The sequence below is a fragment of the Microcaecilia unicolor genome, chromosome 1 (assembly GCF_901765095.1).
Source record: "Microcaecilia unicolor chromosome 1, aMicUni1.1, whole genome shotgun sequence".
Lineage (NCBI taxonomy): Eukaryota > Metazoa > Chordata > Amphibia > Gymnophiona > Siphonopidae > Microcaecilia > Microcaecilia unicolor.
The window spans coordinates 376,859,601-376,886,501 of NC_044031.1; the positions used below are offsets into that span (position 1 = coordinate 376,859,601).

Below are 26,901 nucleotides of genomic sequence, written 5' to 3' on the forward strand. Positions count from 1 at the left end.
GCCCCCTTCATCCATAATGGCTATGATAGTGGTGTACAGTTGGGGGTAGTAGGTTTGGGGGGCTCAGCACACAAGGTAAGGGAGCAATGGTCAGATGTGCACCTGAGAGCAGTTTATGAAGTCCACTGCAGTGCCCCCTAGGGTGCCCTATTCCAGGGCTTCCTTTCAATTTATTTCTTTACTTTCCTCCTTTCTTCTTCATTTCTTGCCCTACATCCATAGGTAAAAGCTGGGTCCTCCGCGGACTTGACTGGAGGAGGTATAGAGTGGATCCAGTTTTTGACTATTTTCTCCAGCCATGTGCAATTTTTCTCCTCTTTTTCCTTTCCCTCATCGCCGTCAGTATGCATCTCCTTCCTCATTCTTCCCTCCCCTCCATCCATATGCATCTCCTTCCTCTCTCTTCCCTCTCCTCCATCTATGTTCATCTCACTTCATCTCACGTCCTCTCTCTTCCCTTCCCTCCATCCATATCCAGCATTTCAACTCTCCCCTCTCCTCCATCCATGTCCAGAATTTCTCCTCTCCCCTAAATCCATGTGCATCTACTTTCTCTGTCTTCCCTCCCCTCCATCCATGTGCAGCATTTCTCCTCTCTCTCCTCCCCTCCATCCATGCTCATCTCACTTCATCTCACGTCCTCTCTCTTCCTTCCCCTCCATCCATGTCCAGCATTTCAATTCTCCCTTCTCCTCTGTGTCCAGAATTTCTCCTCTCCCCTAAATCCATGTGCATCTACTTCCTCTGTCTTCCCTCCCCTCCATCCATGTGCAGCATTTCTCCTCTCTCCTTTCTCCTCCATTCATGTGCATCTCCTTCCTCTGTCTTCCCTACAACATTTCTCCTCTCTTCCCTGCCCTCCACTCCATCCATGTCCAGCATTTCTCCTCTCTCCCCTCCCCTCCATCCATGTGCATCTCCTTCCTGTCTTCCCTCACCTCCATCTATGTCCAGCATTTCTCCTGACTTCCCCTTCATCCATCCATGTCCAGCAAGTCTCCTCTCTCCCCTGCCCTCCTTACCCATCCATGTCCAGCAATTCTCCTCTGCCCTCCCCTCCCATCTATGTCCAGCGATTCTCCTTTGCCCCATGTCCTCCCCTCCCATCCACATCCAGTGATTTTCCTCTGTCCTCTGTCTGCTGCCCTCCCCTCCCATCCATGTCCAGCATTTCTCCTCTCTCCCCTCCCCTCCATCCATGTGCATCTCCTTCCTGTCTTCCTTCATCTCCATCCATGTCCAGCATTTCTCCTGCCCTCCCCTCCCATGCATGTCCAGCAATTCTCCTCAGCCCTCCCCTCCCATGCATGTCCACCGATTCTCCTTTACCCCCTGTCCTCCCTTCTCATCCACAGCCAGTGATTCTCCTCTGTCCCCTGCCCTTCCCTCCCATCCCATCCATGCCCAGCGATTCTCCTCTGCCCTCCTCTCCATGTCCAGTGACTCGCCCCAGCCCCCAACTTACCCCCCTTTTCAGTTCCCAACCCCAGCCCCACCTGTGCCCTCAGTTTTCCACAGCCCTCCTTTCCTTCCAGCCACCCTGCGTTTAAAAAGTTGCAGCGGCAGCAGTGGCAGTGAAAAAGCAGGCTCGCCTCTAGCGTTCACTTCTCAGCGTGCACTATGCCGCCTTCACGGAAACAGGAAATTGCATCAGAGAAAGGCGGCAGTGCACGCTGAGAGAGAAGGGAAGGCTAGAGGCAAGCCTGCTTTTTCCCTGACGCTGACTCCGCTGTGACTTTTTAAACGCAGGGCAGCTGGAAGGAAAGCTTAGGATTGAATGGCAGGGAGCGGGAGGATGCGCCGCGGGGCCCCTGAAGGTACGAGGGCCTGTGCAACCGCTCATGTCGCCCCTGCCTAAAACTGGCCCTGCTTCTGTCATAAGAACAGCCATACTGGGTCAGACCAATGGTTCATCTAGTCCAGTATCTTGATACCAGCAGTGGCCAATCCAGGTCACAACTACCTGGCAGAACCCCAATAAGTAACAACATTCCATGCTACTAGTCCCAGGGCAAGCAGTGGCTTCCCCCATGTCCATCTCAATAATAAACTATGGACTTTTCCTCAAAGAATTTGTCCAAACCTTTTTTAAACCCAGATACGCTAACTGCCATTACCACATCCTCCAGCAACGAGTTCCAAAGCGTAATTATTCTTTGATTGAAAAGTAATTCCTCCTATTTATTTTAAAAGTATTTCTATGTAATTTCATGGAGTGTCTCCTGGTCTTTGTTCTTTTTGACATTTCTTCTTTCTTTATGTCCATTATCCATCTTTCCTCTACATCCCTATCCATCCTGTCCAACATTTTCCCTCTGTGTCTCTGTCCCTATCCTCCCCTCCAAGTTTACTCTCTCTTCTGTGTTCCTATCTTACTCTGTCCAGCATCCCCCTCTGTGTTACTGTCCCTCCCCTTCTACCCAGCATCACCTCTTTGTGTCTAAGCTCCTTCCATGCCCAAAATTTCTGCTCTGTCTTCCACTCACTCCCCATATCTGCTTTCTTTTCTCTCTCTCTTCCCTTCCTCCTGCAACCCTCAGCCCTGACCTCCCCTCTCCATGGTCCAGTGCCTCTTCTTTCTTCTCTTCCTCCTTGGTCCAGGGGTCTCTCTCTCTCCTCTCCTTCCTTGGTCCAAGGTCTCTTTCTCTCTCTCTCTTCTTCCCTCTCCCTCCCTAGTTAGTGTTTGTCTTTCTCTCCCTCCTTTCCTCTCCCTCCATAGTCCAGGGCGTGTGTAAGTGTGTGTGTCTCTTTCCAGACGTGATCGGGGAAATTATAAACTGGTGAGCCTGTCATTGGTGCCGGGCAAAGGACTATTATAAAGAACAAAATCACAGAGCATATTCAAAACCATGGATTAATGAGACAACGCCAACATGGATTTAGTGAAGGGAAACCTTGCCTCGTCAATCTACTACATTTCTTTGAAGGGGTGAACAAACGTGGATAAAGGTAAGCTGGTTGATATCTTGTATCTGGTTTTTCAAAAGGCATTTGACAAAGTACCTCATGAAAGACTCCAGAGGACATTGGAGAGTCATGGGATAGGAGGTAATGTTCTATTGTGGATTAAAAACTGGTTAAAAGATAGAAAATAGAGAGTAGATTTAAATGGTCAGTATTCTCAATGGAGAAGGGTAGATAGTGGGGTTCCACAGGGGTCTGTGCTGAGACCACTGCTGTTTAACATATTTATAAATGATCTAGAGATGGGAGTAACTTTGTCATCAGCAAATTTAATTACCTCATTAAAGTTATTCAAAGTTGTTAAATCGCAAGAAGATTGTGAAAAATTACAAGAGGACCTTACGAGACTGGGAGACTGGACATCCAAATGGCAGATGACATTTAATGTGACTAAGTGCAAAGTGATACATGTGGGAAACAGGAACCCGAACTATAGCTACATAAAGCGAGATTCCACATTTGGAGTCACTGACCAGGAAAGGGATCTAGGTGTCATCTTTGATGATACGTTGAAACCCTCTGCTCAGTGTGCAGTGGCACCTAAGAAAGCAAATAGAATGTTAGGTATTATTAGGAAAGGAATGGAAAACAAAAATGAGGATGTTATAATGCCTTTGTATTGCTCTATGGTGTGATCACTCCTCGAATACAGTGTGCAATTATGGTCACTGCATCTCAAAAAAGATATAGTGGGATTAGAAAAGGTACAGAAGAGTGCAACAAAAATGACAAAGGTGATGGGTTGACTTCCCTATGAAAAAAAGCTAAAGTGGCTAGGGCTCTTCAGCTTGGAGAACAGATGGCTGAGGGGAGATATGATAGAGGTCTAATAAAATAATGAGTGGAGTGGAATGGGTAGACGTGAATCACTTGTCTACTGTTTCCAAAAATACAAGGACTAGGGGGTACACAATGAAGTTACAATGTAGTACATTTAAAATAAATTGGAGGAAATATTTCTCCACTCAACGTGTAATTAAACACTAGAATTTGTTGCCAGACAATATGGTAAAAGCAGTTAGCTTAGCAGGGTTTAAAAAAAGAAAAATGTGTTTGGATAACTTCCTAAAAGAAAAGTCCATAAGCCATTATTAAGATGGACTTGGGGAAAATCCACTGCTTATTCCTAGGATAAGCAGCACAAAATGTATTGTACTATTTTGGGATCTTGCCAGGTACTTGTAGCCTGAGTTGGCCACTGTTGGAAACAGGATTCTGGGCTTGATGGATCTTCGCTCTGTCCCAGTATGGCAATGCTTATGTTCTTATGTACCCTATGTGAAGGTAGTTGCCATTTGCGTTAGTCTCTTTTTTTTGACTGAGGTCTTTTTCACCTCTTTTTCTCCACTGTTTTCTTTATTAGTTTTTTTATAGTCCCCTCCGGTACAGATATAAAGGTGGAATTGCCATTGCTATTGTTGTTGATATTTAGAGTTCCATCTGTTCCTGTTTTGTTCTTGGTTTATATCCAAATTAATTGAAATCACCATTATAATGCTGTCCAACTTGCCAGCTTTTGTAATTTCTGTAAACATTTCTTCATCTGTCTGTTCATTCTGTCCTGACGGACGGTAGTACAGCCCTACAAGAATACTCCTTCCCTTCACAAATGGAATTTCTATCCACACTGATTCCACGCTGCAATCTCTTTCATGTAGAATGTTTATTTTATTTTACTCAATTCCCTCTTTAACATATAGTGCAACCCTCCTCCAAGTTGATCTACTCTATCATTGCGATATAATTTGTACTATGTAAACAGTGTCCCATTGATCGTCCTCCTTCCACCAGGTCTCTGAAAAGCTGATTATATTTACCTCTTCATTTAGTGCTATACACTGTAACTCTCCCATCTTATTTTTTTGGCTTCTAGCATTTATATACAGACACGTCAAATTGTGTTTTTTCCTTGCATCTACAAGCTGCTTAGAAGTTGTCAGGGATAATTCGCATCCTTTCCTCTGCTCTCGCTATATACAAGGCAGTATTCCACCCACGTTTGGCGTTAGGTCCTGCGCATATATTATGTTTTATAAGGGGAGAAGGAAGGGGTGCAATAAAATAGGAGGTGACTAAAGTTAGATAGCTAGGAATATGGCTGTCAGAGGTTCTAGCTTTAGGTGCTCCGAGATGCAATCTGAGCATAGTTCAGCTGTTTCATACCTAGAAAAGTGCAGGATTTTGCATCACTTGGATATATCATTAACATTAATAACAATTTATCTGCAAAGAAATAACTTTTGAAGAGCAGTGTTTCATAGGCACACCTTTAACTATGACCTCTTCCACAGATACTGTGTAGGTCACAGAAGAAAGGTTTCCTATCATTACAGTGTGTGCAACAGAAAAATAGCGTGATGAGTGAAAAGTGAGGAAATTTCATTTACTTGACTGAAATATGAAGGATGAAAAGACTGACAGTTGGTGGAAACAGTAAGAATTTGGTTTTGAACACAAGAAATGCAGTCGCGCCCCTCAGATAGCAGTAAAACTTATGTATAAATTATTGGTTGTGACTGAGATTGAATGTATGAATTATACAGTTTTCTCCATTAGATGCAAAAATACATGGAAATGACAGGGAGAATAGGGAGTATAACTATGAGGATGCAGAAGGGGAATCAAGAGGGAGTAGGAAGCAACTGCTAAAATCTGAAGAATGAAACAGCTGATCTGGAGCTTTTTGTTATCATGGCAATGTGGTACCAGCAGAAACATGACAGGGATTTTATTTACATTTGTACCCTGCGCTTTCCCACTCATGGCAGGCTCAATGTGGCAGGCAATGGAGGGTTAAGTGACTTGCCCAGAGTCACAAGGAGCTGCCTGTGCCAGGAATCAAACTCAGTTCCTCAGTTCCCCAAGACCAAAGTCCACCACCCTAACCACTAGGCCACTCCTCTGGTAGCACAGAGTAGGGAAGAAATGGAACTCGTTGCCAGAGGATATGGTAACAGCAGTTAGTGTATCTGGGTTTAAAATGGGTTGGACAAGTTCCTGGAGAAAAAGTCCATAGTCTGCTATTGAGACAGACATGGGGAAGCCACTGCTTGCCCAGAGATTGGTAGCATGGAATGTTGCTACTATTTGGGTTTCTGCCAGGTACTTGTGACCTGGATTGGCCACTGTTGGAAACAGGATACTGGGCTAGATGGACTATTGATCTGACCCAATATGGCTGTTCTTAAGTCATTTTATATCAAGGGTAAGAGATGATTTATATAACTGCAGTGAATATGTGGAAGTGAGGAAGCAATCTGAATTAGTCTAGATCTGGAAACTGGAACAGTAATTTGCACTGTCATCTACAGATGTTTGGCACACAGGGAAGAATTGCACATAAGCTGCAGAAGCAGCACAGGCCTAGTTTTCAATATAGCTAAATTATGCTAACTAATTTGCTTTCTGGATCATATTTCTCACAAATATTCATTGAGGGAAATACTGAAGACCAGATACTCGGTAGCGCTCAAGGACCAGAATTTACCATTGCTGTAATTCAAGATCACTACTATTACACAGCACTCGCCAAGCCCATTTCATTCTCCTTAAAATATGATTTTTTTATTATTGGTTAGCACTTCACATAAAAGGCTTCCAACATTTTAAACCACGATGCTCCTAAATAATACAAGTTAAAACAATACACAGTCTAACCAGAGTCTAGACCACAGTCTAAGCTTGTTTGTACAAACATTTTAATGAACGAACCTTTTGGTGTGGTTTAAGACAAAACACGAGGAACAGAACAAACTTCATACCCATAATTTATGATGCCTGGGGTTAATTCTTAGCGAAATTTCAAGAAGTTAATGTGCTACTTTTTGAAGATCTAACAATTTGCTCATCTTAGCTTAACCATAAATATAGATGGACGAGAGAGTAAGCTGTTGGCCAGTTAAAGAATTGAGAGATCATGTAACTAAACCTGCCTATGGAAGACACTGGGATATCCCTTCATGCACCCCTCAAATGAGGTCAATTCCCCACAAAACTCCGATTCTAACCTGACCTTGTGATGCTGCTTTCCCCCTTCTCCTGGTACCTTGGGGTGTTTCTGCATCCAGCAAGTGTCTTTTGAATTGCTTTTCTGTGATCTCTGGTCTTTCTTCTCATTATGGGGCTCATTTTCAAAAGAGAAAAACGTCCAAAAAGTGACATAAGTCTGCATTTCAAAGTTTACATCTCACAAAAACGTCCAAATCAGTATTTTTAAAACCTCTTTTTAGACGGTTTTCTCTGAAGTCCGTCAGAAGTACATCTAAATCTCAAGGGGGCGTGTTCAAGGCGGGACTTGGGTGTTCCTAAGACTTAGACATTTTTCAGCCATAACGGAACAATTTAGAGTGTAAATTTTGGAGAATTAAGTTTAGAGTGTAAATTTAGGAGCATAACCTTTATAGAATAAAACCCTTATTGCCAATTCTGTAACAGGAACACTTAAGCTCTTATAGAATACAAATGCAAAGCCTCATTGACGTGATAAAATTTAGACGCACTCGCTTACAAAAGTCAATGGCTGCTGTAAGTTGGCGTGCCAAAGTGTATCATGCAAGGTGCACAACTGATAGTATTCTAGAAATTGTGCAGATCATTTGACACATCCATGGCCCATTGCGCCACATATATGCCCCCTCACAGTTAAACACTAACCCTCCGATTCTATATGTGGTGTCTAGAGTTGCTCCTAAATTTATGACCATAATTTATGTTCCTAAAATGTATGTTAATTCTATGAATGTAATAAGCCCTAAATTAGGAATGTAAATTTAGGAGCATAACCTTTACAGAATAACACCTTAAGTGTGCCCTGTTGTGGTGTCTAAATCAAAGTGCCATGTTAACAAATTGTCCCCTATATCTTTATAAAATTACCCCAGAAAACTGGCAGAAGTTGCAGCTAAAATGAAGCTACAATATTTATGCTTGCACAGGTGTAAATATTCACATATAAAGTACGTGCTTATTTTATAAACTATGCATGCAAACCGTGACCCTGCCCACACTCTGCTCCTGAATATTCCTATACCAAAACCGTATAGAGGTACCTGCATTTTGTTTGTCATTGTAATGACTTGTACACCTGGGGTAATTTTGTATGCATATATTAGCCTAAATGCAAGAAAATGGCTTTACAAACTTAACTCAACATGACTTGAAAATGATCTTAGGCAGTTTTCCAGGGTTGTCTCGGAGTTATCATCCCCAGTATCACTAATTGAAAGCAGTAGCAAGCTTCCATTCTCACTTGAGATGTTTGCATCCTATTTGGAAGACAAAGTATTTTATCTATATGTTCAATCTTTGCTTACACCCTATGCTGTCTATTAAAATGTTTTATTGTGTTGACATTGTAATGTAGCATACTATGCCATACTTTGTATTGCTTTTTGAATATTTTTACTGCTGTAATTGTCTATTGCTTATGTTTAACTCATTCTCACTGTACACTGCCTTGAGTGAATTCCTTCAAACAGGCGGTAAATAAATTCTAATAAATAAAAGTCCAAGACCTAAGTGGGGGAGCTATTACCTTCACAGTTATCTGTTGTTCCTTTCCATGGTAATTTGGTTGATGATAGTACTGTGCTGCCTCCTTCTGATTCTAGCACTTGGCATATGATCAATTTGCAGTCTTCTTCAAAACCTTCAACTTCCCCAGTGGATCCTTTCCCCAGCCACAAGCCAACCCAACAAGCCTCCACTGTCTCCCCAAGGTATCCAGAGCACCATGCAGCACAGCATCAGCACAACAGAAAGAAAGAGCAAGAGCGGCAACTTGGCGAGCCCATAGGAAGTAGAGCAGCACAGCCTGCCTTACATTGGACATCCGGTGATTCCACTATAGTTCCTACCCAACACTTCTGGAATTTTTTTATGTTCTTCCATTGACAAATGTGTTTCCTGTAATAATCAAAATTTCAAAAATCTGCTTAGAGCAATATTTTCAGAAACTACTATTTTGTTTGCTCTAATAAAATGGAGTTGCTTATGCACCTATATTGAAAAGTCACTTCTTATGATTTAAACAAATAAGCCTCATAAGCCCAGGGTACCAACATAGTGGACACAACCTGAAGTGGCTTTCATCATAGGCTCCTACCACCTCTGAAAACACCTGCAGAGCAAAACAACTCTACAAATAGAGAAAAAAGATCTGCAGTAAAAAAAGGAGGGGTGTAATTGTGACAAATTTACTTTCAACGTGCACAAGCAAAACCAAAATGTGCTACAACCCGAAAACTAATTCATAACAGTAAACAGTTTTCAAAACTCAGTAATACATAGATGGTGACCAAAAGAAAAGATTACTTAGCTTCATCAAGGAAAAAACATTGCACTTTCCCGGCGCTTCTTCTCAATTTGGTATGACATCCTCCACTATGTTATAACGTCTCTCTATTCAAATAGTGGCTACTCCCAGAATTGAGTCAAAAGGTCTTTCTCTGGATCATAATCAATATCAAGCTCTCTCTCGACAGATCAAGAATTCCTTCTGTTTCACTACTTCATCAGGAGAGAATATGAATAAACCACTCTTCCTTATTGTATGCACTCGATGGCAAAATGGCGACTGCCTATATAGCTGCCTTCACAACTTGCTCCTCCTTGTTCTGACATAATCTCCTCATGCAACTGGATATCAATAGAACCCTTCCCATTCCATCGGCCCATTCAGTCCCTTAGGAAATATCGTCTGTAATTGGTATATCCACCTTTGTCCTTTCTGGTGTAGAATGCGTGAAATATCACCCCTTCTACCATTACCTTTTAATTGTTCAATTACAGTGCAACGAAGTTGATTAAATGTGTGATTAATATTGACATAATGTTTTACTAAAGGTATATGGAGACTGGAGGGATCAGAAGGGCCCTCTCTTTTATTTTCTGACATGTGCCCCAACATGTTTAACACCCACCCTGATCCTTGCTATAGCTGGTGGGGATTTCCAAGCATTGCCAGCCGAGGACCTCCTCCAAAGATGGCCAGATTCCCTTCTGCCAAGTTCTGCAGTGTGCAGCACACCACACTTGACTCAACTACACACACATAGAGTACCGACACTGGTAGCTCAGGGACATTGCTGCTACCTGCCAAAATTGGTGAAAGGGTGTTTTGGCCACCTTCAGAAGAAGTGTTCAGGCTTTCAGCGCTTGAAGATCCTCATTAGCTATAGTATTGTGAGTTGCCAGAAGAGGGATGAAGAATGGGAGTAGGGCAAGAGCAGAGAAAATGTACCCACCCATTTTGAGCTCAAGCCCACCCAAAATTGTCTGGCTATGCCACTGGTTCACCCTCCACTGTTTCCTCTTGGGGCTTATTCCCTCCAGACACACACTTTCTATTTCATATCTATTGCCGTTTGCCCTCCTCTTTTTTCCTCTTCATAACCATTCCCTACCTCACTCCACTTCTATTTGTTCTCTAGAGGTTCCTCCCTTCTAATGGGTGTTCCCTCCTTCACCCTGTTTCCTAATGTTTTCCTCCCTCCAGATGCTATCCCATGTTTCTCCCAGGCTCTTTCTCCTTTTTACTCCTTTCTTCTACCCTTCCAGATGCCACTGGGGTTGAGTAGGCTACAGGGCCTGGGCCCAATCCAACTCATTACATATCCTAATGGGGAGACTAGCCCCTTGATAGTAGGAGATATCATCTCCTGCTATGAGAAAGGCCAGTCTTGCAGTAACTCTTATTATGAGACCAGCCTCATGGATGCAGATGACATCTGATTCAATGTGCTTCTGCTGTCAACTTGGGACCGGGGATATGAAGTGAGGAGGACCGGGAGGAGCAAGCAAGGAAGCTTGATCCAATGGCTAAAACTGGGGTGGCAAACCATTTTTGAGATGCAATTTGCCACCCCATAGTGATGTCTATGCCTGTACCAGCTGCTATACCCCTGCTAAAATTCCTACGTCTCGTGTGTTATCAGGGAGAGGGAGGAAAGCATACATGGTCATATGCCTCTCACAAAATAGATGCTAATCTCCTCTACCTTTTCCAGCTGCACTGGCATCTAAGCATGGCTCTGAGCTTAGACATGGGAATCATATCTACAGAAAGTTGTTCTGGAGGACACTTTGTAATTTGGCAAGAACAGCTACAGCAATTAAATTCCACATTCCCATCACCTGCAGGACTTGGTCACCCAGGCATAGCCAGACCTTCCATTTTGGGTGGGCCCTGAGTTAATCTGAGTGGGCTGTTCCTCCAGCCACACATTTTTTTTAAACCTTCCCTTCCATCCCCTCTGCTCCTACTCATGTCTTCATCTTTTTGCCTCGCCTCCACCCCAGACTGGCATCTGCTCCTCCCTTCACCCATGGCCGCTATCTGCCCATCTCTCTCTCTGAACCCCCCTTCAGTCTACCGCAGAGCCATTGCCGATTCCTATAGGCAACCTGCACCAGCCATGCAGGCTTCCCTCTGCTGCATCCCTCCCTGCCAGTGAAAAAACAGGAAGTGACATAACTGAGGGTGGGATATGACACAGGGAGGCCTGCAGGGTCGACACAGGTCGCCTATAGAATTTGCCACCGGTGTCAGCTCTGAGGTAGCCTGGGGAGGGAGGTTTCAGAAAGAGACAGGCAGATACCAGGCCATGAGTAGAGCAGGGGGAGAGAAGGGAGTGAGGCACCACCACCAAGGTGTTTTGGGGACATCATGCGCCAACTGGGTGAGCCTGTGTCCACTCAGGCCCACCTATAGCTATGCCACTGCATCCATGATTTTCATTTTGATTCATCGCTTTGATTTTGCCTGTCTCTTGCCCCGGGATAGTGATTCAGTATACCACCCCATCTGTTCCATGGTTGCTTGTTGCTAATATGAGGCTCAGGCATTCTGGTCTGCAATATCTCTTGAAAAGGGCCTAGTCTCAGCTTGGAAAGCAGACTTCCCACTGCCTGTTGCTGCTACATGCGGAATCTGTAGCTGATTTTGACTAGGCTGTCATATATCAGGAGGCCTCAAGCTCTGTTACTGAAGAGTGAGCATGAAAAGTGGATAAGAGAGAATCAAAACAAACCAAATGGCATGACAAATGAAGTACAGTGGGCCACAGATGGGTTTGATAGATGGAGCCTTAAGTTAAAGGAAGCACCCGGTATGGCCCATGTTTTGGCAAAGTGACTGCATCAGAGGACAGACATATGGTGGTCCAAAAAAAGGGATTGCTTCCTATATGATTCAGCCACAAATGTATTTCAGAACAGATAAAGCTGTCAGCATCATGGAAAGCATATAAAGATGACCAACTATCTTTTCTCTGCTGGCTGACATAGCCTTCCTTTTTAGCATGAATCTGTGCTCTCCTACTCTCAGCTTATATGATGAACCTTCTGAAAAATCAGATTACCAGACAGCAAGAGACAGGGTTTTATATATAGGCAGTCAGTGAAGCATGTATATGGAAAGGCTAGTGTGTGTGTGTGGGGAGGGGGAGGGAGGGAGGCTAGGATAGGGCATGTTTTAAAATCCTTGTGGTGGGGAGGGGGTAACACCTACGTCAGCAATAAAGTGACAGAGGGGGCACATTTGAACACAGCAGGAAAAGGAGTAGGGCTGCAGAAAACACACAACAAGAAATGGAGGTAGAACTAGAATATTTTCAGAAGACTGTTCACAAGAAGCTTGCTAAACTAAGAGTAGACAAAGCAAAAAGGCCAGATGGGATATATCTGAGGGTACACAAAGAACTCCACCATTTGACAGTTTTCAAATGCTTCTTTAGATCAGGAGTTGTCTGGGACTGGAGACAGGCAGATGTGGTTTCTTCAACGTCTGTATCTTGCAAATATATTTTCTCTGAACATAGTAGATGCCAGCAGATAAAGACCTGTACGGTCCCATCCAGTTTGCCCAACAAGATAATCATATTACATAAGGTATGATGTGGTACTTCATGTGTATACCTGATTTTGATTTATCCTTGCCATTTTCAGGGCATTAACTGTAGGAGTCTGCCTATCACTAGCCTTGTTCTAAAACTGAAGTTGTCATCGAAGCCCCTGAAAAGCTCCACTCCAATCCATCCAAATCTATTCCACCACGATCAGGGCACAGACCAAAGAAGTCTGCCTAGCACTGGCCTTTTTTTTCCAACTTCTGAAGCTGAATATGTACAGACACGATCAGGGCAGACTGTAGTTTGCCCGGCACTGGCTTTGCTTCCCAATTACCGGTGTTGCCACCTAATTTCCGCTAAGCCTCTTTGGATCTCTTCCTTCTAAGCAGGATTCCTTTTGCCTTTATCCCACACATTTTTGAATTCCACTACCGTTTTCATCTCCACCACCTCCCGTAGGAAGACATTCCAGACCTTCTGAATAATCGTTTGCCTCTTCTGAAATATCACAAACGGGGACCAAATAACTTTTATTACTATAGGTCAGTGCTTAATCCTTTCCTGAAGCCACAACTTGCCAGTTGGGTTTTTAGGACAACCACAAACAATAAGTATCTGTCTGTTGAATATACATACAGTGGAAGCTCAGTATAAGTAAATTTCCTGCATATTCATTATGGCAACCCTGAAAACCTGACTGGCTATGTGCGCTGCCAGGTCAGGACTGAGAAGCATTGCAGATAGAATTTGTGCACAATTTGCCAGAGTTCATAATCTGTGGAGGTGAATTAATCCCTTTTATCTGCACAACCCTTAGCAACTCTCCTCTGTTTCATAATGAAGGGACGGTATGGTTACACAATGAAAATATCACATAGTTCAGCTTAAAGGATTATCTTTCAGGAAGATGTTTAAATCCACTTTTTCATTTTAACATTCACAGACATGACAGAATACAGGTGTTTGGGATCCAGCCTGAATTCCAACAAGATTATGGCAACTGCCCCACTAAAAAATGAAAACCACACATGCACAGAACAGCAAAATACAAATAGCAGCTTCAGCAAACTTTAATTCAAGAACATTTGTGCATCAGGACATGAACGCTTCCATAAGACAAAATCCTTAAAAGTGCTGCAGATGAAAAGGAATGGCAAATTTAGGAAATACATCCAAACTGGCAGCTTCACATGACGAATCAGTTCTCTTCATCTAAAAGGGGAAAGCAAAAAGAGAAAAAATGAGCACTGTCCAGGTTAACCCTCCTTGTTTTTATAAATGATTATATTGTTTGCAAGTGAAGGTCTATAATTTTTAAATCTGAGTTACTAGCAAACAAACATTCACTTACAATAATTTCTGGAGCTGATCTTTCTATTGTGTGGAATAGAATTAAAGAGAAAAGCATACACTAGAATTGTACACTATATAAAAAAATTATACACTATCTACCCACACATAAGAACATCAGTAGGCAGCTCCAATCTCCCCTCAAAATGCCTGCCGTTGCCACCGCCACCACCATAAAAAGTTGCTATTTTGGCATACCACCTTCCACTTCTTCATCTTCCTCATCTTCCTCATCCTCGTCATCCTCATCTGAGCTGAACGTTCCATCAGGCAGACTGTAGATACGGATCACTTGCTGTAATCCAGAAAAAAAACCCAGGGATTACTTGCACTAGAGGAACAAACACAAGTTGCCAGGGCTATGAGAAATTCTGGAATAAGCACCACCAGCTTTCTTTACTGACAAACTGGCTCTGCACTCCCAGCACCATGCATAAATCCACATACAGCACAGTGAATAAAACAAAATATATATTATATCATTTTGAGGAAGAGTGCACAGAAAACATGCCAACTGGGGACGGAAGTAGTTCCTGTGGGGATAGAAGCAGTTCCTGTGGGGTTCTTGTGGAAGTGTATATGCTGCACTTGCACCAGCCTCTCACCTACCAAGTACCAAGTTCTTTAAGTGCTCTCCTCATCTTCCTCCTGGTTTTAACAGCACAGATGCGGAAAGTCTCCATTAAGGAGGTGGTAGAGATACAAATGGTGATGAAATTCAAAAAGGCATGGGATGAACACAGAGAATCTCTAATTAGAAAATGGAAGTTATAAAAAACCTAAACTTAAATGGCTGCTTGTGTATGAATGTGTCAAGTGACACTTAGATGGCGACTCTGGCTGTGATGAACAAGGGCTGATAGCGGGAGACCTGTACGGTCTGTGTCTCATATATGGCAATCTGGTTTAGGATGGGCTGGAAAGGGCTTAGACAGCAACTGTAGTGGCTGGAACATGAGGACAGTAATGAGAAGATGAATAGGCTGGAGTGGGCTTCAAGGGCAACTCCAGCAGTTGGAACATAAGGATAGGGCCAGGCGGACTTCTATGGTCTATGTCCCAGAAACGCCACAGGAAGACCATAATCAAGTATATAACATCACATTCATTGTTGATTTAATCATGAATTTGTAATGATTGTGACTATTGGACAGACTGGATGGACCGATCCGGTTTTTATCTGCTGTCATTTACTATGTTACTATTAATCCTCTCTGCTTCTGGGCTGATGCACAGACCTCAGCTCTGACATAGGCATGAGCATCAGATGTCATCTGACCTACTGCCGTGTGCATGTGGCGATCTCTTAGCACACAGTGCCAGTGAATCAGAGAAGTCTTACATGTGCGAACCAGAGTGTTCCAACTTCCATTCCTTCCTTGCCTGCAGTACTGCAGCTCAAACCCAGAGAGAGACTCAGAGAGCAGACAGCAATTTTTTGTATGTACCACTAAATTCTTGCGGGACTGGGTGAGGACAGGTTAAATTCTTGCGGGACTGGGTGAGGACAGGTTAAAATTTTGCGGGGATGGGTTAGATTTCCCATGGGGACGGGTGGGAATAGGTTAGATTCCTGTCCCCGTGCAACTCTCTACTCCATTCATTACCTCTCAGTTTGGGACAAAAGATGCAGACACATACTAGACGCAATAGCACCCCTACAAACAAGAACTTCACGCAGACACAACTCGATACCTTGGTTCAACGAAGAACTGAAAAAATTAAAAACACAATCAAGGAGACTAGAATGCGCATGGAAAAAAAAAAAAGACGAACACACACTCAATGCATGGAAACAGATACAAAGGAAATACAAATATGCAATAAGACAGACCAAAAGGTCATATTACAAAACCAACATTGGGCCGGACTACAACAACATGAAGAAACTATCCTATCTCGTGAACAAATTATTAGACACAACACCGGTCACCACAACCAATACCGGCATCCCATCTGTACACAACCTTGCTAAATATTTCAACGAAAAAATTATAAATCTACGCAAAACCCTACCTCTGGACAACACGGACATAGAAAACTTCATTAATGGGCTGGACCCAACCCCTGGTGAATACCTGGTGGACCGATTATGGTCAAACTTTGCTCTCCTCAGTGCTGACATAGTTACTCAGGCAATGAAAAAATACTCCAAAAGTCACTGTCAATTGGACATCTGCCCCAGCTACCTAGTACGATCTGCCTCCCACTGCTTCATAACAGATCTCACATCCCACCTAAACTTCATGCTTCAGTAAGGTATTTTCCCTAAAGAAAAAGGCAACATCCTGCTCACCCCAATACCAAAAGACACCAAGAAAAAAAAACAAATATCACCAACTACTGCCCAGTAGCATCTATCCCATTAGTAGTCAAACTCATGGACGCACTGGTGATCAAACAACTCAACGACTACATAAACAAATTCAATATACTACATGAGTCACAATCAGAATTCCGACCCCAACATAGCACTGAAACAGTACTACTCACTCTCCTATCCAAATTCAAGCAGGAGATAGCAATAGGCAAAAGCATTCTCCTCCTTCAATTTGACATGTCCAGTGTGTTCACATGGTTAACCATAACATATTGCTAAGGCTCCTAGATTATTTCGGAATTGGTGGTAACACTCAATTGGATTAAGGGCTTTCTAACCACCAGAACATACCAAGTGAAATCAACCACCAACATATCGTCACCCTGGAAACCAGACTGCAGAGTACTGCAAGGATCACCACTATCACCGATCCTTTTCAACCTCATGATGGTCCCACTAGCCAATGCCTTATCCACACAAGGTGGAGACAAACAAAGCAGATCAATCAGTGATATGGTTCAAAACTTTATTGTATAATTTGATATTTATAAATGTTGTAAAAATGTTATAATATTGTTATTTATCATATCTTTATATACATATAAATATATTTCATATTATTTTTGGAGGTATGTTACACATTGGGTTTTACATCTTTGGTGATTTTTTGACTTTTGTTTTAAAGACGCTACTCCCTGGGTGGTTTATAGCTGAGCAATCAAGCAGAGTAGGTGTTTGTGCACACTTGCCAGCTCTGGTTTTATTCCATGTTTTCAGTTGTTTCACTTTGCTTTCTATAGTGGACTGTTGCTAGTTAGTTCTTTGTAGCAAGTAATGGTTCCTTAAGGCAAGTGTAGAGATTGAGAGCTCTATGTATATAGCCTGTTTGTGTTATGTTAGCTCTCTGTTTATTTATTAAATAAGATAACAACTGCTATGGCGATTTATTATCATTATTAAAGGAAGATTTAACTTTTAAAATATATATATACATTTTTTTTTTAAGTCTCCAAGTAGCATATGGAAAGTTTTTCCTTCTTCTTTTTTCTTACTTTTCGTAATTTGTTTGCAGTTTCCTCACCTTGATTGAGGAAAGCACCCTGCTGGTTTTTTACGTTTCGATCTCATGTCCTGCTTGGACTATTGTGAGTTATCTATGTTTTTATTATTTTGATTATGTATGTTGTCAAGTAACATTATAGTAATAGATTTCTCCTATTAAGGTATTCATCCAACATATATGCCATTCCTTTCTGAAAGAGATAACTGATAACAAATGACATTTTAAATAAGTATTGCCATAGAATCTTTTCTGTGTGGCCGTTGTCTTGTTGAATCATATGATTTATTTTGGTCCTTTTAATATTCTATTTTACCTTTTTTGTATACATATATAATTATAACTGACATTTTAAATGTATTATAAATATATATTGCCATATAATTCTTTTTGTGAGTTTTATTGAGTGATAAAATTGTATGAGGTATTTTGTTATAATTGTTGTGAGTCCGATTTTTTATATATGTAAGTATAAATGATATTTTATTATGTTAATTATTGTTTGGACTATTGTTTTTATGCTATCTAAATCAGTTATCTCTATTTCAGATAATTATCATATGCATAACAGAGAATTTATGATTATGTCTTATTTGTGTTACTCAAATTTGTATGTTTGTAAACATAGGTTTATGCAAGTATTTATGTTTATTTCCTCGATGATATTTGATTTCTCCTTCCAAGTGTTTGTTTGATTTTATATATCTGATAAGGTTTCTTTTTCATTATTAACGTTTTATGATATAGTATTATACAAATATATATGTTTTTAATTGTATTTGATTTTATTTGCTTTTGTAGAGCCCTGACGCAGCCCTTGTGGGCGAAACACAGTCTGTGTCAAAAAAAAAACAGGGTGAGTCTCTGAAAATAAAGTTTTGAACCATATCACTGATTGATCTGCTTTGTTTGTCTCCACGTTGGATTTTGCGGAACGCTTGCCATCTTGTTTCTTATCCACACAAGGCCTTAATCCATTCATTTACGCTGATGACGTTACGGTATACATCCCCTACCAACATGATTTAGCAGAAATCACCAATAAAATCAAGTTCAGCTTAAACATTATGAACTCATGGGCAAACACATTCCAATTAAAAATCAATACAGAAAAAACACACTGTCTCATCATCTCATCCCAATACAACACATACAAACCCACAAACATTAACACCCCAGGATACACCCTCCCTATCTCAGACAGCCTGAAAATTCTCGGAGTAACAATCGACTGAAACCTCCAACTAGCGTCCCAAGCTAAAGTCACCATAAAGAAAGTGTTTCTCTCAATGTGGAAACTAAAACGTGTGAAACCATTCTTCCCAAGGGAAATATTTCACAACCTGGTACAGTCAATGGTACTAAGCCACACAGACTATTGTAACGGAATCTATGCGGGATGCAAAGAACAAATCATAAAGAAACTCCAAACCGCCCAAAACACAGCAGCAAGGCTTATATTTGGAAAAACGCGTTTTGACAGCACCAAACCACTCCGAGAAAAACTACACTGGCTTCCAATTAAGGAACGTATCGTATTCAAAATCTGCACGACAGTTCACAAAATCATCTATGGCGAGGCACTGGGATACATGACAGACCTCATCGACCTGCCGCTCAGAAACACCATAAAATCAGCACGATCATACCTAAACCTCCACTACCCAAGCAGCAAAGGACTCAAATACAAATCCACTTATGCATCCAGCTTTTCCTACCTGAGCACACAACTGTGGAACAAACTACCAAAAAGCAGTAAAAACCCACAATCGACCACTTGAATTTCCGGAAAGCACTAAAAACAGAACTGTTCAGAAGGACATACCCCACCGACCCAACATCAAAAACCTGGACATTTGCGACACAACGTAACCAAAGATTGTAATGGACATATCCTAACTCTTCCTTTCCCTCACTAAGTTCTCCCCAACTGTCTTTGCAATACATGTATCTCACTCTACTATAGTATCACCTTGATATTACTCACACCTTGTATTTGTTCATACTGGAATCAGTTAACGCTGATTACGGTACTATGTAAGCCACATTGAGCCTGCAAAGAGGTGGGAAAATGTGGGATACAAATGCAACAAATAAATAAATGAATATATAGTCCGATTATACCCACAAAGTCTTTCCTTTAGAAAGCAATGGAATAATTGTTCACATTACCTATTAAAAACCATGCTGTGAACCAGGTTTCCATGGTCTTTTGTAGATATCATATTAATTCTTTAGTGCATAAAGATAAAAGGGAACGAGCTGTAGACAAAACTTTTGGCATTTGCTGTCCTGGAGGATGTGAAAATCATGGAGATCTTATATCAATCTGCTATAAATATGAAAAGATGACTTCATGCCATATTTTACCTCAATGAGCCACAGGATTTGCTTATCTAACATTATAGTAACATAGTAGACGACAGCAAATAAAGATCTGTATGGTCCATCCAGTCTGCCCAAGATAAACTCATTTCATATGGTATGATGTGATGTGATACTTCATAAGTATACCTGATCTTGATTTGTCTTGCCATTTTCAGGGCATAGACATAAGCACTGCCACGCTGGGAAAAGACCAAAAGTCCACCAAGCCCAGCACTGTGTCTCGCTAGCACTGTCCTTGTTCTAAATTTCTGAAGTTGTCAAAGCTCCTGAAAAGCTCTACTGCAGCCCATCCAAATCTATTCAGCCACAATCAGGGCACAGACTATAGAAGTTTTGCTAGCACTGGCTTTGCTTTCCAATTAGCATCTCTTCTCCACAATCTCAAAGGTTACTAGCAGTCGGAGGAGTAAAGCACACAATTACGAGATTCATGTGAAAAGCTCTGTTCTAGGTCAGCCTATTGTTTCAGTTGCTAGAAATGAATGCAGGCTGCTTCTTCAAGGTTTTTAAAGTGCTAGCTATTGGCAGGGAAAACCTTTCCATAAGCATCTCTATCAGGAATGGTTTGAAAGGCAGGAGTGCTGTCCAGATACAACCGTATAATGCTTAAAGTCCAAAAAAGCCATGCATTTAGCTGGGGGGGGGGGGGGGGGGGGGGGGGGAGAACATAAAAGGAGCTCTCTCTCTCTTCATTTTTTGTCTAGGATATAAGAAATAATGTCTTTTTCAACCATCCAATCACTGTTGTCAATATGTATGCAGCACACACAGCAGATTGATTAATTGCTATCAAGCCAAGCCTAGTGGTTAGTGTAGTGGCCTAAGAACCCGGGGAACTGAGTTTGATTCTCACTTCAGCTCCTTGTGACTCTGGGCAAGTCACTTAATCCTTCATTGCCCCAGGCACAAAATAAGTACCTGTATATAATATGTAAATTGCTTTGATTGTAACCATAGAAAGGCGGTATATCAAGTCCCATCCCTTTTTCAACTACAGAAGGTGCTGTTGAAATGAACTGTCTTATCATGAAGACAACAAAATACCAGTCAGGGTGAATTCACTCTGTCAGAAAGCTACTAATTGGTATGGTCTACCAAGTACATCTTCCCATCTTTATTTTAAAGATGCATGAGAGTTTGTGAATACTTACAAGCTTCCTGGATTCTAAAACTCCATATTTCAGGCAACAGCAAATAATTCCTCATAATTCCAAGTTACTTTATTGAAAAGAAATGGGCTCTCATGCTGACTTTCCTGGTCTACCAGAGCACTGATGGGAGTCAAGGATACCCTCAACCTCCTTGAAAAGCAAAAGCCATCAAGGCCATGAGAGGACCCACTCAATCCAGACATTTGGTAACGAGAAGCAGCTCCCAAGGATATTAGCTGTGGAACTTCTGGCAAAGAGTACAGGATGCGTGGAATGTGGGGATGGCTCCAATTAGAAACTTTATGATTCAGAAGGCAGAGTCTCACAGGAAGGGGCTTACTTTCATAGCTCGCTGCATGTTGCCACATTTCAAAAAGCATCTGCTTTCTCTTGTGAACCTTTCCCTTCTTTCTAGTAAGTGATCTTTGTATAGGCTTTCTTTTTACAATCAAACTGTGGCTCCAAGACATTTTAGCTCCGACTAGGGCAGGAAAGGCAGGTATCACCAGATGTCACTGAATGTCCTGGAGCTCTGCACAGTCCCCATGCCCACTGGACTTGAGCAGTTTATAACCTCCAGGCACTGAATTCCTCAAAATGCTAGTGGCTGGTTCTGGGTGTTTCTTTTTCTTCTTTTAAACCAATTATGCCTTTGAGCCTTCTCTGACCACTCAGACACTGATCAGCAGTTTCAGGCATTCAAGTGAGGTAAACTTTCTCTCTGCTGTGGATAAGACTACTTGCTATGGCCCTTCTGGGCTTATATTTCAGGTATCTCCAGGCTCCACAGGGTTGTCTAAGCCCAGCCGTATCCACTGCCAACAGCACAAAGCCCTACTGCAAGGTGGACTTGAATCACTAGCTGTCTATTCTTTACTCTTCCAGTACAAGTGTTGCTGAGAAACTTATAAAAAAAGAAAAAGTATTACGGAAAAATGATCAGAAAAATCCTGAAAGGAAAAAGCTATGCATGGTAGAAACAGTTCAGTATCTCCTCTCCATAAGGCTCTAATGGTGGCTCTGATTTATTACAACCCCACACAGACAATTCTAATGGGACTGGATGAGGGCTATAAAGAAAACTTGTTTTGGACTGTAATGAATGCATCCAAGGAATTAAAAAAACAAAACAAAAACCTGCTAGGAATAATTAGTGTACAAATCAGCACATCAGAAAATGAAAAAAAAGGTAGAAACCTTACTTATTCCTATGTTTGGTCCTCACTGCTAATGGGTAATGTTTTTTTTTATGTTATCAGTTACTCAGTAGTGCCACTTGCTGTCAAAATACAGTACTTCAAATTACTAAGTCTGAAATATAGCTGAAACATGTTTCATTATATCTGAGGCTGGGGTGCCACCTGCAGCTGTTTTGTATCACAGATCTTGTAAAAGAGAATTAACAGGAAGCCAATGCTAGAGCATTTCCCTCCCCTCAAAAGCACAGATTAAAAACTGGTTGCAAGCAAAGCAGACATAGTAGCAGAAGAGAAAAACACTAGGACGGCATTAATCATAGAGGTGTCAATCTCAAGCAATTACTCTGTGACTAGTGTGGAGAGGGTAAGATCATCAAATACCAAGAAATGCAGTCTGAGACCAGGAAAATGTAGAACAAAGATACAAAAATATTTCCCATTGTTTTGTGTGTCACAAGCTTGATCAACTTCTAATCATACCTGGATAAGCTGCATATACGTTACATTTTATGAACTCCAGAAGGAAGTTCTCTTTAGCACAATGCAAGTACTATGGTAAGAGTTAGCAGTACATTTGAGAGACTGAGATTATACTCCACATGCCCTGGCTTAGGAGTGAGGTCCATTCCTGTCATGGTATGCACAACAAGGTAAAATTAGTTATTACCTGATAATTTTCTTTCCATTAGTCCCGACAGATCAATCCAGAGACTGGTGGGTTATGTCCCTCTGCCAACAGGTGGCGATAGAGAGAACTTCTGAGGCTCTATATGTGGTCATGCGTAGCTACCCAAACCTCAGTATTATCAATATCAAAACCATTCAACTCCCAACTAGAGAGCCATTCTCCTGTCTTCAGAAAATTTAAGTACACCCTGCAACCGCAACAGTGGGATGAAATTGTGCAGCTCACAGCAAATAAGGAATTCGCTCCAATCCCTGTTGAACAAAAAATGAACAATCTGAAAACGCAACTCCAAACATGAACTATAAATCAAACAAACAAGATAAGCAGAAAATTCCAGGGAGGGCCTCTGGATTTATCTGTTGGGACCAATGGAAAGAAAATTATCAGGTAATAACAAATTTTACCTTCCATAGCGTCCCACAGATCAACCCAGAGACTGGTGGGATGTACCCAAGCAATTCTTAAGTAGGACGGGACCCAGAAATCCCAGTTTGCAGAACCGAATCCCCGAATGCAGCATCAGTCCTCACTGCTACATCCAATTGATAGTGCTTTGAAAAAGTATGAACGGACAACCAGGTAGCCGATCTACAAATCTCCTCTAATGCCACTAACTTGGACTCCGCCACAGAAGTCGCTTGTGCCCTTGTGGAACGAACCCGAAGATGATCAGGCAGAGCCTTACCCGACACAATATATGCTGACGCAATAGCTTCCTTCAACCAGCGAGCCACCGTCGCCTTAGAAGCTTGCTGTCCCTTTCTTTGACCCGCAAAAAGCACAAACAGATGATCTGAGCACCGGAAGTCATTAGTAACCTCCAAATACCTGATAATAGCCCGCTTGACATCCAGACATCTGAGAGCGCGAAACTTCGTCGGATGATCCTCCCTACAAAAAGAGGGAAGACAGAGTTGTTGATTCAAATGGAAACGTGACACAATCTTGGGCAAAAAGGAAGGGACTGTCCGCAGTAACCCCTGCCTCAGTAAAACGAAGAAACGGATCCCTACAGGACAAAGCCTGCAGTTTGGAAATTTTCCTCGCCGACGAACTAGCAACCAAAACCACCGTCTTCAATGTTAAATCCTTAACTGACAAACGAGACAGAGGCTCAAAGGGAGGACATTGTAATGCCCTCGGCAACAAATTCAGATTCCAGGTAGGAACCACTGAGGTCTGCGGTGGGCGCACATGATTTGAGCCCCCCCCCCCCCCCCCCCCCCCGCAAAAGCCGAACAATATCCATATGGGAGGCCAAAGAAGACCCCCGTAAACGGCCCCTAAAACATGCCAGAGCCGCCACTTGAACCTTCAAAGAGCTCAACGACAGGCATTTGTCGAGGCCATCCTGTAAAAAGGCCAAGATTGAAGCTACCGAAGCCAAAAAGGCTAAGATCCCTGCCGCCGAACACTCTTTGGGATTCTGCCAGGAACTTGTGATCGGAATTGGCCACTGATGGAAACAGGATACTGGGCTAGATGGACTGACCCAGTATGGCTATTCTTAAGTTCTCTTAAAGATCCTGAAAAAAAATGGATGTAAGAACAAGAAAACTCCATGCCAAGGTCACTTATTTAAAAAAAAAAAAAATAAAAAAATCAGGTGTACGCCAAGGCCAAGAAAATGTGGAACATACAGAAATATTTCCCACCGTGCCTGATTTAAAAACAAACAAACAAACAAACAAAAAAACCTACATTGTGCCAAACAGAGCTTTCTTCTGGAGTTCATAATGGGGCTCATTTTCAAAGCATTTAGACTTAAAAAGTTCCACATGATACTATGTAACTTTGTAAGTCTAATTGCTTTGAAAATACACCACAAAATATAACAGTTATGGGCAACCTATCCAGGTGTACTTCAAAAAATGGATTATCTGTTAGCTGTGTGGATTTATGCACCAATTAATACATTAAAGTTCTTCTGGCCCTGCCACTTTCCTCTGAAAAAAGGGTATCACAGATTGCTAAGACATACTTCAATTTTTCATATCAAAAGAAGGTGAGGCATGAAATCGTCTCTGTTAAATTAACCTTTTCCTTCACTGAAACTTGTGATTTTGCTTGTCGACATAGCGCATTCCCATGGGCCCCTCCTCTGTGCTAGCTAATATCCATTTTATAACTTGTTACCTTATTGGGATCCTTCAGGATGAGATATTTTCCCTCATCCAGCTTCATGCAGATGTCGATGACGCAGCGCAAAATGCCCCAGCCATTCTCCATGCTCAGGTTGATTTGGCTGGCAAACTCATTGGGCTTGAATTGCTGGGTACCCAAAATGACATGGCGAGAGGAGTCCTTGACGTGATAGCGAGAAACATACCTGAGATGGTACAAAGTAGTTAGAACGACGCCATGGTAAGACAAGCAGATTTCAATGACGTAGCATTCAGAGGCATACTGTAGTGAGGAAAACATGAGAACATACTGGCTGCAAGCCATGCTCAGACAATCCTGAGAGAAAGGGAACACTGTGGGGACAGAGGGGAAACTAATTATAACCAAGACTGACACACTGACTGCATGGCAACTTCAAGAACAGAGAGGAAATAAGCCCAAAATTAATCTGTTGGGAATACTTCAAAAAGTATTTCATTTTTGTAATACTAGTTTATTATTACTCCACAGTATTTTATACCTAGACATGTCACATAAAACTGAAAGATCTAATATAGACATCATACTACACATACATCAGTTAAACCCTGTTTCTGGATCAAGTCTAACGTGTTCTGTTCTCTCTCAAACAGCCCATTATTTCAGAAGTATGGCTTTATATGGATGTGCCATTTATTTCCTGTCCCTTGTCTGCTGTTGTTTTGAAATAGACATACTTTGCTTTCTACCAGTACATGAGTATGCATGTTCTTGAAACCTTCTCCCTACTGCTCTACCACTGACAACTTACATTCCATAATGAGAAAGGAGGAATAAAAGCAATGGACCAAGGCAAAAAGAAATAATAATAATAATAACAGGGAGGCATCCAGCCATCATATATCAATTTTATTCCCTAGGATTATTCTTAGAAGTAGTTTTCTATTGTTTTCAAATGCCAGGAAAAAGAAATCACTTGGAACACCTTACCAGCAGAGACACTAGAAAAAACAAAAGAGCTGTCTTCTCTGTAAATCAATATAAGGCGTGCTTGATTTAAATGCAGGACTGGAATGGGAGACATGTCAGTCTTAATGCCAACTGCTATGCAGCATCTCTTATTTGGAGAAATTAGGTCGTATCTGCTGATTGTCTTTCCTTTAGACCCACCAGACCAATCCAGAACATCTGGGTCACAAAACCAACAATAAATGCCTTATGACAGATGTCTTCTATCAGAATCCAACACCTCTCCTTGCTGCTCTTATTATTATTCTTTTTTATTTCTCTTTAGCTGCTCAGAAGGAAGAAGTGGAAAGATGGGACCCAGACTCCTCTGGGTATTCACCATAAGCAAACCACCACTCAGAAATGAATTCCTCCTGCTTTACTGGGAGCCAGTTAACTAACTGGACTAGGAGCAGGCCTCACCAAACCAGTCCAGGAGTTACACAGAAACCACCTTCCCCCTGATGAAGAAAACACTTAAAGTGTCCTTGTCGGGATACTACACCCGCACATTCTGGGCTGGTCCGATAAGTACACTTAAAAAACAATCATCTCTCCTTCTTCTCACCAGCAACTAATGTAGAATTTTTAAAATACACTTAGGGGTCCTTTAACTAAGGCACACTTAACGGATTTAGTGCATGCTAAATGCTGCACAGCCCATTGTATCCTTATGGGCTGCATGGCATTTGGCTCACGCTATTCGTTAGTGTACGCTAAATCTGTTAGCATGCCTTAGTAAAAAAGACCCTTTAAACTGTTATGACTATGCTTAGAAAAACATTCATGACCTTTAATGAAAACAAAGACTTGGGTCAGATG

The 26,901-nt window shown here is 41.8% G+C and overlaps 1 protein-coding gene across 3 annotated transcripts in view; it reads right to left on the reverse strand.

Annotated features, from left to right (window-relative positions):
* Positions 1-13,866: 13,866 nt before the first annotated feature.
* Positions 13,867-26,901, reverse strand: part of EIF3D (eukaryotic translation initiation factor 3 subunit D) — a 47,280-nt gene continuing 34,245 nt past the window's right edge. For 2 of the 3 annotated variants that reach the window (XM_030210011.1, XM_030210021.1), the window contains exons 14-16: positions 25,105-25,297; positions 14,361-14,457; positions 13,867-14,024 (exon numbers count right to left, since the gene is read on the reverse strand). In XM_030210011.1, coding sequence (XP_030065871.1) covers positions 14,011-14,024; positions 14,361-14,457; positions 25,105-25,297 — 304 coding nt within the window. In that variant the 3' untranslated portion in view covers positions 13,867-14,010. The remainder of the gene's footprint in view (positions 14,025-14,360; positions 14,458-25,104; positions 25,298-26,901) is intronic. The other variant, XM_030210030.1, reaches the window with a different exon arrangement.